This window comes from Tarenaya hassleriana, unplaced genomic scaffold, assembly GCF_000463585.1.
Source record: "Tarenaya hassleriana unplaced genomic scaffold, ASM46358v1 Cleome4, whole genome shotgun sequence".
Taxonomy (NCBI): domain Eukaryota; kingdom Viridiplantae; phylum Streptophyta; class Magnoliopsida; order Brassicales; family Cleomaceae; genus Tarenaya; species Tarenaya hassleriana.
This window is the reverse complement of record NW_010966881.1, coordinates 2,033,407-2,049,994: the sequence shown is the minus strand read 5'-3', so window position 1 is coordinate 2,049,994 and position 16,588 is coordinate 2,033,407. Positions and strand designations below refer to the sequence as shown.

Here is a 16,588-nt window from a genome sequence, read left to right as displayed (position 1 = left end):
TCAATGCTCAAGATAAATAAATAATCAATTATCACAACAAATTTATCAAATTTGATTGTATATGCATGTGTTATTCGGGAAAGAATTGAAAATTTTGATATGATTATGGGTTTTGAAATGTATACAAAAACCATTGGATAATCTATCAGTCGGCACATATTCATCCATGAATATTAGAGACACAAGCTCTAGAAACCGCGATATTTGATGTGACTACTATATGTTTTATATAATAAAATTAATGGTTTAAATTCGTTTGAAAGAAAAGCCTATATATATATAGTTAAGATCATGCTTTTTTTCTCATTGTAATAAAGGATCGCGACCGTTGGAAAATCCGAGTGCCACGTGGCAACATTATGATTACATCCTGCCGTCTTAGCCAATCATCTTTCAATATCTATATATATATATGTAAAACTTGTGTATCCGATTTTACTCATTTGCTGTTCAATTTGGGGCCAAGTACCTACTCTCACGGAAGACCATCATTGCTGAGTGAAGATAAGCCTCGACTGAGCGGGAAAAATGGCGGAGAAGAGCTTCAAGTACGTCATCCTAGGCGGCGGCGTCTCTGCTGTGCGTATCTGTGTGCTGTTCTCTTATTTCCCCCGCTTTCCGGAAATTTTTCCGAATATAATTTCCGTTGTCGCCGTTGTTTCCGATTTGGAGATGCTTGAATCAGTTCCATTGCAAATCTCGCCGTCATTTTCGCATCGTTTCTAGGAAAATTTCACGCCTAAAGCTCGTTTGTCGTTTGTGTTTTAGCTTTGTATAGATGGAGATCTAGATGTTTCAGTTGGTGCCTCATAACTTATGTATGGTCCTTTGGTTCCGTTCAAGTTATAGCACAATTGTAACTTGATCGATGATCTTTGGGTCCAGTGTTTTATTATAGACGAAAGTTATGTTTATCAGTGAAATTACGTATTTTGTTATTGGGTTCTCCAAATGTATGTGATTCTCTCTGTATGTTTCTTTGTTTTAGGGTAAGATAAGTTGTTCAATGTGTTGTTCATATGATCGTAATCGTACTCACAACAGAAGCTAATGGTAAAATGTACTGCGATCATGATTGGAATCGCCCTTATGAAAAGAATGATTGCTGTTGGAGAAATTTCTCTGATTAGTTTTGTTTCGTTTCTCTCGGTGTTGTCTGTAGGGATATGCAGCAAGGGAGTTTGCCAAGCAAGGAGTAAGGCCTGGAGAACTAGCAATTATCTCCAAGGAGGCGGTAAGCTTTCACTCATCTTCATGGAATTACTAGCCCGTTCGTGTTAGAACAAAGATTTCCAAAACTTGCTATTACCAATTCTGCTCATACCATGTAAAAGAGTGTGGAGAGTTATTGTGTTAGGAACTTGAAATACGAAGCTTGCTGATACGATCCTAGTTTCTGAGCTCTCGAACTTGACTTGCTTTCCTTTGCTCGTGCTCGTGTCAATGCCCTAAGGATGACCTCATCACTTGCAGCAGAGTTTCGATTGCTTTCCATGAGATTTCTATGACATTTCAGTAATCGGAATGAAAAGACAATGGTTTCAGAGCTCATGACCATATATGCACACTGTTCAATGATGTTATATGCTATTCTGATATTCAAGTGCCATGACAGTTCCTTGTTTTCTTGACCTCATGCTTTAGGTTGCTCCCTATGAGCGTCCTGCCCTTAGCAAGGGATATTTATTTCCTGAAGGTAACACAATTTCTTATTACTTACCTGCTACAAACTGTGATGTTTTGTGTATAACTTTGCTTAAGTTATTTGTTCTGAGTAATGATTGTAATCTCGTCTCCATTGCAGGGGCTGCTAGACTACCAGGTTTCTATGCCTGTGTTGGTAGTGGTGGTGAAAAACAGCTTCCAGAATGGTACAAAGAGAAAGGTATTGAACTTGTCCTTGATCTTTCAGTGATTCCAAAGGGACTTAACCACATTGCATTATCCACAACCTAAATTTGTTATGTTACAAGAACTCAATCCCGTTTTCCTTGATTCTCCGCCAATTTGTATTCTTTGGCCTTTGCATTTGCAGGGATTGATTTGATACTGAGCACAGAAATAGTGAAAGCTGATATTGCTTCCAAGACTCTTGTCAGTGCAGCTGGGGATATCTTCAAGTACCAGACTCTGATAATTGCTACCGGTTCTACTGTAAAGAGCAATCAATATCTTTGCGTATAATCTTTGCTTCTAACATTTTTTCGAATACGAGGAAGGTAACGTTCTTCTCCCTTTGCAGGTTATCAGATTAAGTGATTTCGGGGTTCAAGGTGCAGATTCCAAGAATGTCCTTTATTTGAGAGAAATCGATGATGCGGACAAGTTGGTAGAAGCAATAAAAGCCAAGAAAGGAGGAAAGGCCGTTGTTGTCGGAGGAGGTTACATAGGTCTTGAGCTTAGTGCAGCTTTGAGGATCAACGATTTCGATGTCAGTATGGTTTTCCCGGAACCTTGGTGCAGTAAGTCGACACATCTCTACCAAAGTGACCTGTACATACATATATATATATATATATCAGTTGCGCCTGTTAAAAGTTATTATTCGATGTTCATGCAGTGCCTAGGCTATTCACACCCGAGATTGCTGCTTTCTATGAGGCTTATTATACGGACAAGGGAGTGGAAATCATCAAGGGAACTGTGGCTGTTGGGTTCACCGCTCATCCGAATGGAGAGGTAAAATGAATAAATCTTTACATGTGTATAGTTGATAGATCAAGGTGTTTTCCCGCCCTTAAAGAAGCCGGGGATCTCTGAACGATGTCTGAGCTCGTTCTTCCTCACCTTTTTTCTTTATACTCTGTTACAATTTTATTAAAGGCCTAAACTCCCCTCTATAGGGGTATTATAGCCGGCTGCCCTCTCCTATGTGGCTCCTCCTCTTCGGCCAGCCTCACGGTGATAATCCTAGGGTCTCGGCCCGTTATTTCCAAATCTCCCAACCCAAAACGATTAAAAACTATCCAACCCCAATTAACTAATAAAAAGCCTCCTAAACATAACATAATATAGGCGTTAAACTAGGATTCAGTCAACAGTTTACCCGATTATATCATAAAAGATAGGGGTGGGCGTTTCTGTTCGAAGATTTAGTTCCAAACCGATTGAATGAGTTTTGTTTCGTTGTTTAAAACTGGAATACCGTAATCAACTATATATAATTTGAGACAAGTCGAACTGAACCGACCTGTTCCGAGTAGAACCGAATTGACCCATAATGTGTGATTGAGAGATTCTGAGAAAATGAAATCTTTAAAATAACTACCAAACTGATCTGAACTGAACCAAACGAAATTGTGACCAACTTTTGGTTCCTATTTGGTACTCATATAACAAAACTGTTTTGAACCGGAGTGATACCATAACCGAACCGACCCAAATAACATACAGTTATGATTTGGTTTGAGTTGTGTAAAACCAAATGAACGTTTCCGAACCGTACCGCAGCCTCGAACCGCCCACCCCAAATAAAAACAGAACTTAAGAATCTTATGTTTGCTGTTCTCGTGCCATTGTTCAGGTGAAGGAAGTACAACTCAAAGACGGAAGATCCCTCGAAGCTGACATCGTGATTGTCGGAGTTGGGGGGAGACCGATGACAACATTGTTTAAGGGACAGGTCGAGGAAGACAAAGGCGGAATCAAGGTAATAATACCTGTTTCCCCCTCGATGATCAAAAGCTACATTTTTCTGATCAGATCTGTTAATCTGTCATATTTCTGTATCGAATTTAGACCGATGGATTCTTCAGAACGAACATTCCCGATGTCTACGCCGTTGGGGACGTTGCTACTTTCCCATTGAAAATGTACGGTGACATGAGAAGAGTCGAGCACGTCGACCATTCCCGCAAGTCAGCCGAGCAAGCTGTGAAGGTACGTTCCACATGGTTACTGTATTTTTTTTCTGGGATTTGCCCTATAATGACACGCTTTCGATCCCTAAAACAGAACAAAAACCATAAACTTTTTTTTCTATGTTAAAACCGAATCTCGAATCCTATCGTTTTTTCATGGTGGTTTTAGGCCATAAAAGCGGCGGAGAAAGGCGGATCGGTGGAGCAATACGACTACCTTCCGTACTTCTACTCTCGTTCCTTTGATCTGTCATGGCAGTTTTACGGCGACAACGTCGGAAACTCGGTCCTTTTCGGAGACAGCAATCCGAAGGATCCGAAACCGAAATTCGGAGCGTATTGGATCAACGAAGGGAAAGTAGTAGGAGCGTTCTTGGAAGGAGGAAGCCCGGAAGAAAACAAAGCAATTGCTAATGTGGCCAGCAGTAGACCTGAGGTTGAGAGCCTCGACGCATTGATGAAGCAAGGCCTTTCCTTCGCCACCACGAAGATGTGAAAAAACATAAGCATATAAACACGTGTCACAAAACAACAAAATAAAAAAGAGACTGAACTGTTGTTTGTGTTCAAGCTTCGGACATTGGTTGGATCTTGTTGGGAGTATATAACCGAATCTTGCTACTTGAATAACGGTGAGAATTCAAGTATGTTCGGACAAAGAATAATGCTATTTCTTCCTAAAATTTTCTATTTTTTAATGGTCTAATAATTTTGTTGTCACTTTCCAAACATTTTAAATTTTAAATTGTAAATTACTAAACCCTTAATTTTCATATCAAAACTTTAAAATTCTAAATTCTAAGATTTGGGGTTTTGGGTTTAAGGTTTTATAGTTCAATTAAATTCTAAATCCTGACATTTAGGGATTATCTTTTGCAGTTTAAGACTTAGAATTGGTTTGGGGTTTAGGACTAAGGGTTGATTTTAGGGAATTATGGTCAACTTAGAGTCAGTTTAGAGTTGAAGCTTTAAGATTTAATGTTTAGTTGTCTGTTTAGGGAATTGTTCATGTTTTGCAAGAAACAACGCAGATTTAGCAAATTTACTTTTCAAATTTATCAAATGATTCCTACCAATGGAATCAATGTATAAACAAAAAGGCTATCTATCTAATGTTCTTCACCAAGATTCACTGATGCAACAGAACAAACAACTTCGTGCCTATCTATAAAGGATATATATATATGTATATGTATATGTATGTATGCAGTGACAGCTTTCATGGCCCTGGAAATTATAAAGGAAAAAAGGCATGGAGCAGTTTTATTGGGTTAGGATTCCGAGGACGAGACTTTTAAAAATATGAGCCTGAATTTATTTGGGCCTATCAAAATTTTAAATTACGATGAAATTAGATATTTATTTGGCGTTTTTTAAGCATGATTATAGTTATTACGTGTGCGTGTGAAATGAATTATTAGATTAAACTTAAAATAATTTATTATAAACATCACACTTTATTGGTTCGTATACTAAGACCATAGTTGATCCATTTTAATGGAATTCTCTAAGACCATAGTAGTTGCGGGTCTTCATTTTTAGTAGAATGATTATGTGAGTCATACACGTAGTTGTTTCAGAAACATATATATAATTTGGGTGTGTGAAGAGATTCTTATAATTAATAAAAAATTGATTGACGTTTTATATATAAATTAATAACTGAGAAAAAAAGTATTTAAATTACATATTTCTTGTATACGATCATGACATGGAATATGAACCAACCAAGCTTATGTTATTTTTGAATGAGAAACGAAAGTCATTTGGAGAGATTAGTTTAATTAGTTCATGGGGGGAATACAACAACGATGCATGCAGCCATAAAGTTAGGTTAGAGTATATTAAATTGAAATGAAAATAAAAGAGGATTTTGCCGATAGAATTATATTATCACTTCATTAATTTATGTAATTGTTTTTCGGACAAGTCATTTATTTTTGTGAGTCCACTAAAGAAGACAGAGCCACTGAAAGTGGTGGGACATCTATCACTTTAATGTCAGTTTCTCAAAACCTAATCCAGAGAAAATATTATTTAATGTATATTGAATGGCTAAAATTCGTTTCTGTGAATGGTTCATATCATTTTTATAAACTAACAAAAAAATAAAACTTATCGCAGGAATTAAAATACAGAGAAACCCAAAGATTGGATGGCTCAACCAATAAGAAATGAAACAAAATTTCTTTTTTAACCCGAGTTCGAATCCTCCTCTAGAGAAAGATATTCACATAGATTTTCCGATCTTCTGAGAGATATAGTCAGAACAGAATTAGTCCGGTGAATTTTCAGATTATAAAAAAAAATAAAGTATAGAAAAAATATATTTTTTAAAGAAACTAATATAAAGGAAGAAAAGCCACACAAAAAAAGTTTTTGGAACTTATATTTTACATAGAAAAACTAAAATCACGTTATTCAACGGGCCTCGTGGAAATTATGGAACGAAATATGCCAAATTGCCAAGCTGGTTTGACAGATGGTCCGTCAATATCCACAATGACCGTAAAGTTAGCTGTCACATTGTTTTGGTCATTTATTTGTTTTGGTAAAATAAAGTAACATATTGCCGTCGCTGTTATTATTGAACTAGAAATATGCATGGCATGCCACTCTTAAATCCAACCCTATATTGGTTTCTATTTGCGTCATGCCACGAAACCATTCTATCCTGAGTATCCTCTTTCAAACTCGACCACAAATATATGAGACGAGGGGTTGACTTAATTGGGGTATTATAAAAAATATCCTTACTTTTCTATTTCTACTTCAAGACATACCCTTGTGATCATGTGACCAATGTGACCGAAATATAGTGTGGTCACATATTGATCTCATTGTTCATAACATTAAATTTATGATGTTTTAATCAAATGATTAGTAAGATATATAAGGTATGAACACAATGAATTAGTGTGATCACCATAAATTTAACATTATAATCGATAAAATCAAAATGTCATCACATTATATTTCGGTCGCATGGTCACAATGGTAGGTCTTGAATTAGAAATAGCAAAGTAATGATATTTTTGATATAATGCCGACTTAATTACATAAGCAAATAATTATAATAAAATGCAAGATTTATAAAATTTTGCCATTAACTTAACCTACCATTCTTACTTTGGCGACTCGGTCGTCTTTCATATTCGAACGATAACGACGAGTTGGGACCAGATGAGTTAGAAGATATAGCCATTTTAATTTTGTTGTTTGCATAAAGCCCACTTTGAAATTGCCCATTGAAGATGAAATCATCTCTTTGCTTTCGAAAATTGCGTCGAATATCAGACGAATTTCTTTCTATTTTTTCGAATAGTTTTAATTAAAATAAGGTTAGAAACGTCTTTTAATTGTTGGTTTTGGGAGGTGATTCGTTAAAATGATAACAAATGAAGGGTATTTTTTTATATATATATTATTTTATAGATAAGAGGCAAAAATATCTTTTTTTCCACTTTTGTTAATTTAATTATTTTATTAATTTTGCCTCCGTCTCTATATTATCTTTTTCTTCTCTATTTTTTATTTTTTTTTATAGATTTTGTTTTTAAAATTATAAGAAACAGAACAATGTTAACCCATGGAATAAATAAAAGATATTTCAATTTACCTTGAAATTTTGACAAAAATATACACATCCTTGAGTTAAGGTCATGTTTTATAATTTTTTCACAACAAAACCGCGGGTTTTCACAACCAATATATTATTAGTAATAATAATAATAATAATTAATATTTCAGTTTACCTTGCAATACGTGGAAAAATTGACCAAAATTTCGAGGAATGTGAGTCCACATGCAACGAGAAAAAAAATGCATGAAGAAAACCAACAGTCAAACATGGCTTCTCCCAAGTCAACGTCAATCCTCACGGGCTGCACGTGGTCCCTTTGTACTTTCTACTTTTCTTCTTAAGAAATAATCTTTTTTTAACTTTTTGTGAAAATAAAGCTAAATATTTAACGATATTTAGAATTATATGTTTTTTTGGTAAATTTAGAATTATATGTTTTTTTTGGAAAATTTAGAATTATATGTTTTCATATCATGTTTAACGATATTTAGAATTATATGTTTTCATAACTGGTACATGTTTACTGCATATAATATAATACGAACATCGATAGAAATATATGTTTAACGATATTTAGAATTATATGTTTTTTAAACTGTTTGATTTTGATATTGTGAAAATTATATATTTAGAAGAAAAAAAAACGAAAAATATTCCGATATCTTTAAATCATTTAAATCTCAATCATCTTCCAAATCTCTAAATTTTTCGCTAACTCACCTTGTCTCAGTCTCACATCATATAATATTTAATCATAAATCTCTCGTCCGGTAGATATTTATGAAATACTTATAGTAATTATCATATATATATATATATATATTCCTTTTACCAATAAATCGGATTAAGTGAGTAGATATAATGCATATTCAAAATTTCAAATCATATCAATCACAATACAATATTTTTTTTTTCACTTTTTAGTTTAATAATACAAATATATACATCTAGTTTTCATTCCAAGTATTTTTACACCATATTTTTTTATAATATTTGGATATCTATATTACAAAAATGTTTGTAATTCTTATGACCTATCCTGTGAATCTTATCTCAGAAAGCGAATCATATTTATCACATTTTCCCCCATTTTATCATTTATTGTATGAAAATGGATAAATTTTGTATGTTATTGACCTTACTATTTTGGACGAAACCATCTTTTATACTCTTTTTCACGATGCCATGTGTACTTATTGCGTGTATTTATATTCGCAAAATAAAAAAAAATATATGCATGAAACTTTAAATAACTTCAAATAATACATATGGTTTAATGGTCACGCTTCATCTTTTTCATCTTTCTTCTCTAAGATCGAATCCAATTTTTAAAAAATTTACTAGATAAGTTAGAATTTTAATTATAAATCTAAAAGAAAAAGTACGAAAAAATAGTTAAATAATTTATTTTAAAAATATTTTTAAAAATAATAGTTTTATTTTAATTTTTTTAACAAGTACATGAGTAAATGTATATAAATTTATGCAATTTATTATATTTTATTTGATTTGATGTTTTTCAAATAGGAAATAAATTCATTATCAAATTTTTATAAAAATAATAATTTAATTTGAATTTGAATATAAATTTTTTGTAATCATAATTATCACATATATATATATATATTAAAAATATTCAATTAAATTAAATCACAGATTCTAATTCAAATTCAATATATAAAACATTTTAGTTTATAAATTCCAAATTAAGTTCAAATTACTAATAACTCCTGTTTTTGAATACCAATTAATTAAAAATATTTATTTATTTTACCCGACTCGTATGGTGACCATTTATTAATATAAAATAAGTCTTATTATTAACAAAGAGACAGCTGGAGGGTTAGAAAATAAATAAGGGAAATTAATTATGATTCCGACTTCAGTTTGACGCTTGTCGGTACCGTTCATTCATTCGCACCCTTTTTTCTTCCTCGCATTATTCACGTATATTATAATACCAATGCAGTAAATAACAAAAATTAGAAATTCAAAAACACCCTTATATTTTTCGTATTTCTCAAATATCACCTATAATTATTATCAAAACCTTCTTAACCTCGATTACATTGCTGTTATTATATATTGATATTTTAATTATAGGTTCAGATTTTTAGATTTTAAAATATATATATATATATATATATATATATGTATATATATATTCAGATTTTAATATGTTGGATTGGTTCAATTATGTTGTCGTTCAAATTCGGTTCGAAATTTAATTTTTTAATTGAAAAATATTACACACATTCAATTTTTATACATTATTATTGATCCAAACATGTTCAGGTCATTACTGTAAGGGTTTGATTTATTCAATATTAAAAAAACATGTATCCAATTAAAATTGAAATATTTTTTTTGCTATATTTGATTTCATTTTGTAAAATACTATTTTCTAAAAAATTAATATTTTGTTGTTAGATTTAATTAATTTAATTGAAAAAAAACGTATACATTCAAATAGTTTTATTTCATTGATCTAGAACACTATTATAAATACAGGCAGAACATTCTATGACATGGATATTGTAAAATATAATATACAGGTATTTGTGTATGACAATTGGTACATAAGCAAATTAATGAACATTTAGTAGTGTTGTCTGCTATGAGTTTATTGTATTTTTTTTAGCTATTTTTGAAATAAATAAAAAAAGATAATACCGAAATAGCAAATATGGAATACGTACTATTGATATTTTATACATTATAAATAGCTTATTCAACATCGAAATTCTGGGATCAATTATTCGGCAAAAATCTATTCGAGTTAAATGATTTTGAAGGTCTTTTATGTACTTTTGAAAGTATATTTGAAAATTTGATATAATATAAAATTGTAGGGGTGCTTTAATGAAATTTCCCTGTACCACATAATCTGGTTTGGTTTCACCAGAATAAACAAATCAGTTTAATTTTTATAAATTGGGAAACTCAGATACCTTAGGTAGGCGGTGTCAGGGATAATAGAAGCGGCGTCACCAAACACAATTGAACAAAATATAGAATAGATAAAAAAACAAAACAAAAAATGCAGAAAAAATAATATTTCTTTATTAGGTGGAAGAGTCTCTCATCCATCAATGCATGCTTTGCTTGAACAACGTTTTTTTAGATTTGATATTTTATAATTTGGATTACAGTTTAGGTTTAGTTATTTTTAGGTTTATTTGTTTAAAATTTTTTATATATAATTTTTATTTTGATTCCAAGTCTATTCAAATATATTTGAATTGATTTTTATAAAAAAAAATATAGTTACATTATTTTTCTCTAGTATGGTAATACAATAAATGTCTAAATATACCTCTGTGGGGTTTTGTCATATAAAACCAAAATATATGGAATTAATTCTAATTGATTTGGATCGAGTTTATTTGGTTTAATCAAACCAGCGAGATTTGGTATGAGACTAATATTTTATATTTCTTGCCATTCAGAGGAAAGAAAATGAAAATATAAAAGAGAAATAACTCAATATTATTCGAACCTAAAATGATATAAACATAATATTAATGAAAAAGAATTATAATGCATTCTAATCGAAAATTTGATCGATAAAATAACGTTTCTGCCCTTATTGTCTTCTGGGTCCTTACCAATTTATATTTTGTTTTCATTTTTTTATAACTCTCAACACACTTTTTTTTCTCTCCAGAGAACTCTCAATTCAAATTTGTCAACAGGAAATATATTTTATGTTAGAATATAAAAATTAGACAAATCCATTGTATAAAAAAATAATTTGAACGAATAAATTAATACATATAATTGTAATTTCACTGTTTTTAATAACGACTCTTGAACTTTTACTTTAATATATTTTTGTCGATTTAGGACTAATCGATAATATATATTTTTAAAACATAAATGGCTGTTTTGGATTATGAAAGTTTTTTTTATATATAACTCGGAATTTAACCGGCCTTCGGTCTGAATTATGAAGTTTCACATATCCAATTTTAGTGGGCAATTGTTTTGGTAAAATACAAGGCGCGAGTCACGTTTACAATATGGAACAATCAATAATGTCATATTTCTTTTTTTTTGTTGACTAAATAAATAAGAGTGTTTGGTGAAAAGAAAAATCGATTTTGTCTATTTATTTATTTATTTATTTATTTTCTAACTATACATACAACGCCTAAAGTTGTGAAAATATGTAGAGTAGTGGTTTGATTAAATACTGTAAAACCTTTCAACATCAGTTGGTTTGGGATTTCGTATTATTTTAATATCAGAAGAAGCTGAAATAATAGTACTTGTTTTATTTTTACAGTCTATACGCTGTCGGTTTAATAACTAGATTTTATGAAATAGTGAACATGGGATTATTTGATTAATTAATTATTTTATAAAATTTAGATATGATAAATATTTTTTAAATATTTAGAAATTTAAAATAAAGTTTTTAAAATTAAGAAATTAAAATGATAATGTATAAAATTGAAATTTTTTTACGATTTATTTAATAATTTATATGTTCTAAATTTTGAAGTTTTTTGTATTTGTAATATTTTTTTTATAAAATACTATGTTTGATTTATATTAATAATATGATAATATAAACAAGTTAATATGTTTGATTTGGATTAATAATAACGTCCTAAAAATACTTTAAGCAATGTTGTTTTCGGTAAATTTTTATAAAAAATGATTGTCTAGAATCAAATGAAACATTAATTAATGCTTTCCAAACCTAATTGAATGCATAACCCAATGCATTAATTACAAAAAAAATTTCACACGCTGGAGTGACGATATAATATCAAGATGAATATTTTATAATCTTAGCAAAAATGTAATTTTAATATTACGTAAATATATTAATTATTTTTTAATTCTTGGCATGCTTACCAAATCTATTAATTAAAGAAGAAAAAGACAGGCAAGATAAGTCTACTCCCCACAAAAAAAAAAAATTTTGAAAATAATAAAAATGGGTCTCCCCAGTTTAAGACAACTACTTATATATATATATATATATATATATATATGTGTGTGTATATATAACACACTCTTAAAGGCACAACACAAGCATAAGTGTTGTCTCAGTAATACAGAAGGAAAAAAATCGTTAAAAGCAAAAAAAAAAAAAAATAAGAGCAAAGATTCTCTGAACCGTCTGTTTTCAGACATGGAGGTCGTGTCGAACTTCGATTTCCAGTCTCCGCCGTTCTCTCACTCCACCGGCGAGATCCTCATTTCTCCGAAGGACGGAGGAAAAATTGCCGACGCGCTTCCCGGAGGCGCGTGCGTGGACTCGTCGAGCTCCGCCGCGGTGAGGGTGCAGAAGGTTTACCGTAGCTACCGCACGCGCCGGAGGTTGGCGGACTCTGTGGTCGTGGCGGAGGAGCTATGGTAAGTGAGGATTAGTTTGGGCGATTAAGAGAATTTTTTTGTTGGTGGGTTAATCACGAGATTAACGTGTTAATTAAGGTGGCAAGCTATGGATTATGCGAGATTAAATCACAGTACGATTTCCTTCTTCGATTACTCCAAACCTGAGACTGCGGCTTCGAGGTGGAGTCGCGTGAGCCACAATGCTTCCAAGGTTTGTTTTTTTTTTTTTTTAGTTTTTTTCTCTCTGGAAATAATAAAAATTGGGAGAAATATTGAAATATAGTTGAATTTTTTATAATTTGGGAAAAGATTTATTTGAATTCTATGACTCTTTCCTTTATTTTTTTTTTTGGAGAAATTTCTCTGCTTTTCCACATATTTTATATTTGATTTGGAATTGGATTTTGGACCGGTTAGATTTTGCATAAACAAACTGAAATAGTTTTTTCTTAAAATATATTAAAATCATTAATTTGAATCGTATGATTTTGTTTTCGGCTTCATTTTCCGTGATTTCGAAATTTCTCTGCTTTTCCACAATACTTGACACAGCCATATTAATTAATTAATTATTTTTTTTAGAAAGTTCTGTTTTTTTTTTCCGTGTAAAGGTGAAGACATTTTTTTTGTGATGGGTTTTGTAGAAAATACGGGGAGAAAGAAATAAAAATGATTAGAGATGATTTCTCTTACCATGAAAATTTGATACCAATAAAAAAAAATCCACTTGATCGTAAGATTTCTGCAACATATAAATTTTTTATATGTGGTTAGGTGGGAAAGGGGCTGTCCAAAGACGACAAAGCACAGAAATTAGCGTTTCAGCATTGGATTGAAGCTGTAATTACCAATTACCCTTTCTCTTAATCTCTCATTTTAACATTATTACAAAAAAATAATTGATCTTATTTGATATGGAAACACTCAAAAAATGTGATTATTTTGATTTTATACATAGATCGATCCACGGCACCGTTATGGGCATAACCTGCATTACTACTATGAAGAATGGTGCAAAACTGATGCTGGTCAGCCGTTTTTCCACTGGTATGTATGCTTATCGTTTTTTCGACTGTATCCATCGGTTATTTGGCCATGGATTCTTGATAAGATTCATCTGTGTTAGACCCTTCAACATTTTCTTTCTGTCCAAGAAAATCTTGGAATATGTTTCTTTGGAAAAAGATCTGAATGCGACCAATCTTGGTGTCACTGCCTTAAATATTGTGGTTGGAATGTCTCTGTTGTGAGATCTGTAATGTGTTTGATATGTTTCCACTGGTATGTCTCGTTTTTTCGTGTCAGTAAATTCCTTCGAATCGGTATCTTTTATCCGTTGATTTTAGGCTATGGATTCTTGATAAGCTTCATCTGTTAGATCCCGTTCTTGCTGTTCAAGAAAATCTTGGAATATGTCTCTTGGACTTTGTCAGAAAAAGGTCTGAATGTTTTTGGAAACAGAACTTCAACTGTGTTGGATCAGGTTCTCAGGTCACTGCCTTAAATATTGTAGTTGAAATGTCTCTGTTGTTGTGCAATCATCGGTGTTGTGGTGTTTTCCCTCGGTCACCGAGATATTAGAATGTGTATCCGGTTTAGTCTGGATTGATTCGGTTTAGCTTGGTTTGCATGGTATATGTACTTAAACCGGACGCATTCTAATAACCAATATAAATCCATGCGTATATATGGTTTCTTACAGGTTGGATGTAGGAGGAGGTAAAGACCTCGACCTTAAAGAATGTCCGAGGCCGAAGCTCAGGCAACAATGCATTAAGTATCTCAGTCCGGTAAGTGTTAAGTTTTTGTTAATCATCGTTATTTTTTTCTCTGTTCCATTTCGTAATCCTTTCGGGGGTTCTCTTACGCTTTGTCTTGTGGTGAAACCAGCAAGAGAGGGAACAATATGAGTATGTGATTCTTGACGGGAAGATTGTTCACAAATCGACGGGAAATTTCCTCGACACGATGCAAGGATCCGAAGGGACGAAGTGGATATTCGTTATGAGCACTTTCAAGAAACTCTACGCCGGTCGGGTAAGCAGCCTTGCCTGATTCCTAATCCTTTTACGTGTTTATAATCGCGTATGTGATCATATATGGTCAGGATTTTGCATAATATTCCAATCACTGATGTTGGTTACACCCGAAACTTAAAAAAGAAAAAATACGTTTTTTCCCAGTTATTTTTCGTGTTTTCCTAATCGATTGCTCGTCGATACACTTCAGAAGAAGAAGGGTAGGTTCCATCACTCTAGCTTCTTAGCAGGAGGAGCAACATTAGCCGCCGGGCGGCTTGTCGCCGAGAATGGAGTTCTCAAGGTAGTTAAAAACCGACTAATCATCTCGTTCTGTTTCTCCTTAACCAGCATCCGTTTCTGTGGTCACGTATAAGGTTGTCAGTCAAGTCATTGTTGCGTAATGTTACGTTCGGTATTGATACCGACATTGCCTCGCCCTTTTTCTTTTTCCAGACGATATCTGCATACAGCGGACATTACAGACCGTCGGATGACAGCCTCGACACCTTCCTGTCTTTCCTCCGTGAAAACAAAGTGAACCTCGACGAAGTTGAGGTAAAACTCGTTCTTGTTACCACCATTGAACTCGTACTATAGTATTGATATCGATATATCACTCGAGATTTACCTGATAGGTTTTAGAACCTGTCAAAGAGTTTTTCCCGTTCTTAGAGAGCCCGGGGCAATCCCGAACAAACCCTTTAGACAAGCATTGTATTAGATCTCCGAAACGATTAGTGGTATACGTATTTTCTCGCTAAAGCGAAGAAAACGAGCTCATTGTTTGTCTTTCGTGCCCATCGATCTTGCAGATACACAAGGCGAGTGAAGATTACGACAGCTCAGATTACGTCAAACCCAACGGAGAAGACCCCGAACCCGAAACCGAGACCAAACCATCACCAGACCAAACCGATCAAACTAATTCCGAACTGAATATTTACAGGAGAACCCTATCGGGGGGGTTACAAAGCCCGAAATCCGAGGTGCCGAGAAAGGCGATACTAGAGAGGATAAACTCGAAGAAACAGGTGAAATCGTATCAGTTGGGGCACCAGGTAACGCTGAAATGGACGACGGGAGCTGGTCCGAGGATCGGGTGCGCGGCGGATTATCCGGTCGAGCTAAGAACACAGGCGCTTGAGTTCGTGAACTTATCGCCGAGGAACCGTAGCTCTGTCTCTCCGATAGGGAAGTTCCAATTTCTGAATGTCTGAATCATTTACGTTTTCATCTTTTTTGTTTTTCGTTTGTCTTGGTCGATGAATGATCCGATCTTTCTCCTCCTTGGAGATGTGAACTTGTTTGTTTCTTATATTTACACAAAAAATAATCATCTTTGACAAATATAATTTTAACCAAATGTGTAAAATTTCGACAGCTCGGACTTTGACAGTATTGAATTTTCAAATATAATTTTAATATTTTAAATTATAACTTTCATGAAACAAACGATTTTCTAAATTCCATAATTAATTTTCAGAATCCTATATGATTAAATAAAAACAACACGGCCGTTTAAGAATTATCACATCAATTATGGCCTTGAACGGTAATGGTAATGGTTTTTATTTTGGGTTTTTTATTTTAGTTTTTGGTTTTTGGTTTTTAACTTTTGATTTTTTATTTTTGTAGTTTTAAAAGTTTTTATAAAACTTGTTTGGTATAAATAATATTTTAATTTTAATTTTGTATTTAAAAATCTATATATATTAATAAAGGAGTTTAAAGGATTGTGGTGAAGCCACCTAAGCATCCTAGGTGGAAGTTTT

At 32.6% G+C, this 16,588-nt stretch overlaps 2 protein-coding genes across 2 annotated transcripts; both read left to right on the top strand.

Annotated features, from left to right (window-relative positions):
* The first annotated feature begins 443 nt into the window (after window positions 1–443).
* LOC104823486 (monodehydroascorbate reductase 1, peroxisomal) lies at window positions 444–4,558 on the top strand. Its single transcript, XM_010555071.1, has 10 exons — window positions 444–579; window positions 1,163–1,234; window positions 1,645–1,696; window positions 1,805–1,885; window positions 2,036–2,154; window positions 2,243–2,462; window positions 2,561–2,679; window positions 3,524–3,649; window positions 3,739–3,879; window positions 4,030–4,558. Exons 1-10 carry the CDS (start codon window positions 529–531, stop codon window positions 4,354–4,356), a joined length of 1,308 nt encoding a protein of 435 aa, XP_010553373.1. The 5' UTR covers window positions 444–528; the 3' UTR covers window positions 4,357–4,558.
* Window positions 4,559–12,493: 7,935 nt separating this feature from the next.
* Window positions 12,494–16,179, top strand: LOC104823485 (IQ domain-containing protein IQM3). Its single transcript, XM_010555070.2, has 9 exons — window positions 12,494–12,813; window positions 12,892–13,006; window positions 13,570–13,635; window positions 13,754–13,842; window positions 14,498–14,585; window positions 14,686–14,832; window positions 15,025–15,117; window positions 15,270–15,371; window positions 15,629–16,179. Exons 1-9 carry the CDS (start codon window positions 12,590–12,592, stop codon window positions 16,031–16,033), a joined length of 1,329 nt encoding a protein of 442 aa, XP_010553372.1. The 5' UTR covers window positions 12,494–12,589; the 3' UTR covers window positions 16,034–16,179.
* Window positions 16,180–16,588: the final 409 nt, after the last annotated feature.

What these genes read in the sequence shown, in the direction of transcription:
- LOC104823486 (XM_010555071.1), top strand. Translation starts at nt 529, where the DNA reads ATGGCGGAGAAGAGCTTCAAGTACGTCATCCTAGGCGGCGGCGTCTCT. An exon ending in AAGACAAAGGCGGAATCAAG is followed by an intron (nt 3,650 to 3,738) that starts GTAATAATACCT and finishes TATCGAATTTAG; the next exon opens with ACCGATGGATTCTTCAGAAC. An exon ending in CAGCCGAGCAAGCTGTGAAG is followed by an intron (nt 3,880 to 4,029) that starts GTACGTTCCACA and finishes TGGTGGTTTTAG; the next exon opens with GCCATAAAAGCGGCGGAGAA.
- LOC104823485 (XM_010555070.2), top strand. Translation starts at nt 12,590, where the DNA reads ATGGAGGTCGTGTCGAACTTCGATTTCCAGTCTCCGCCGTTCTCTCAC. An exon ending in AGAAACTCTACGCCGGTCGG is followed by an intron (nt 14,833 to 15,024) that starts GTAAGCAGCCTT and finishes GATACACTTCAG; the next exon opens with AAGAAGAAGGGTAGGTTCCA. An exon ending in CCGAGAATGGAGTTCTCAAG is followed by an intron (nt 15,118 to 15,269) that starts GTAGTTAAAAAC and finishes TTCTTTTTCCAG; the next exon opens with ACGATATCTGCATACAGCGG.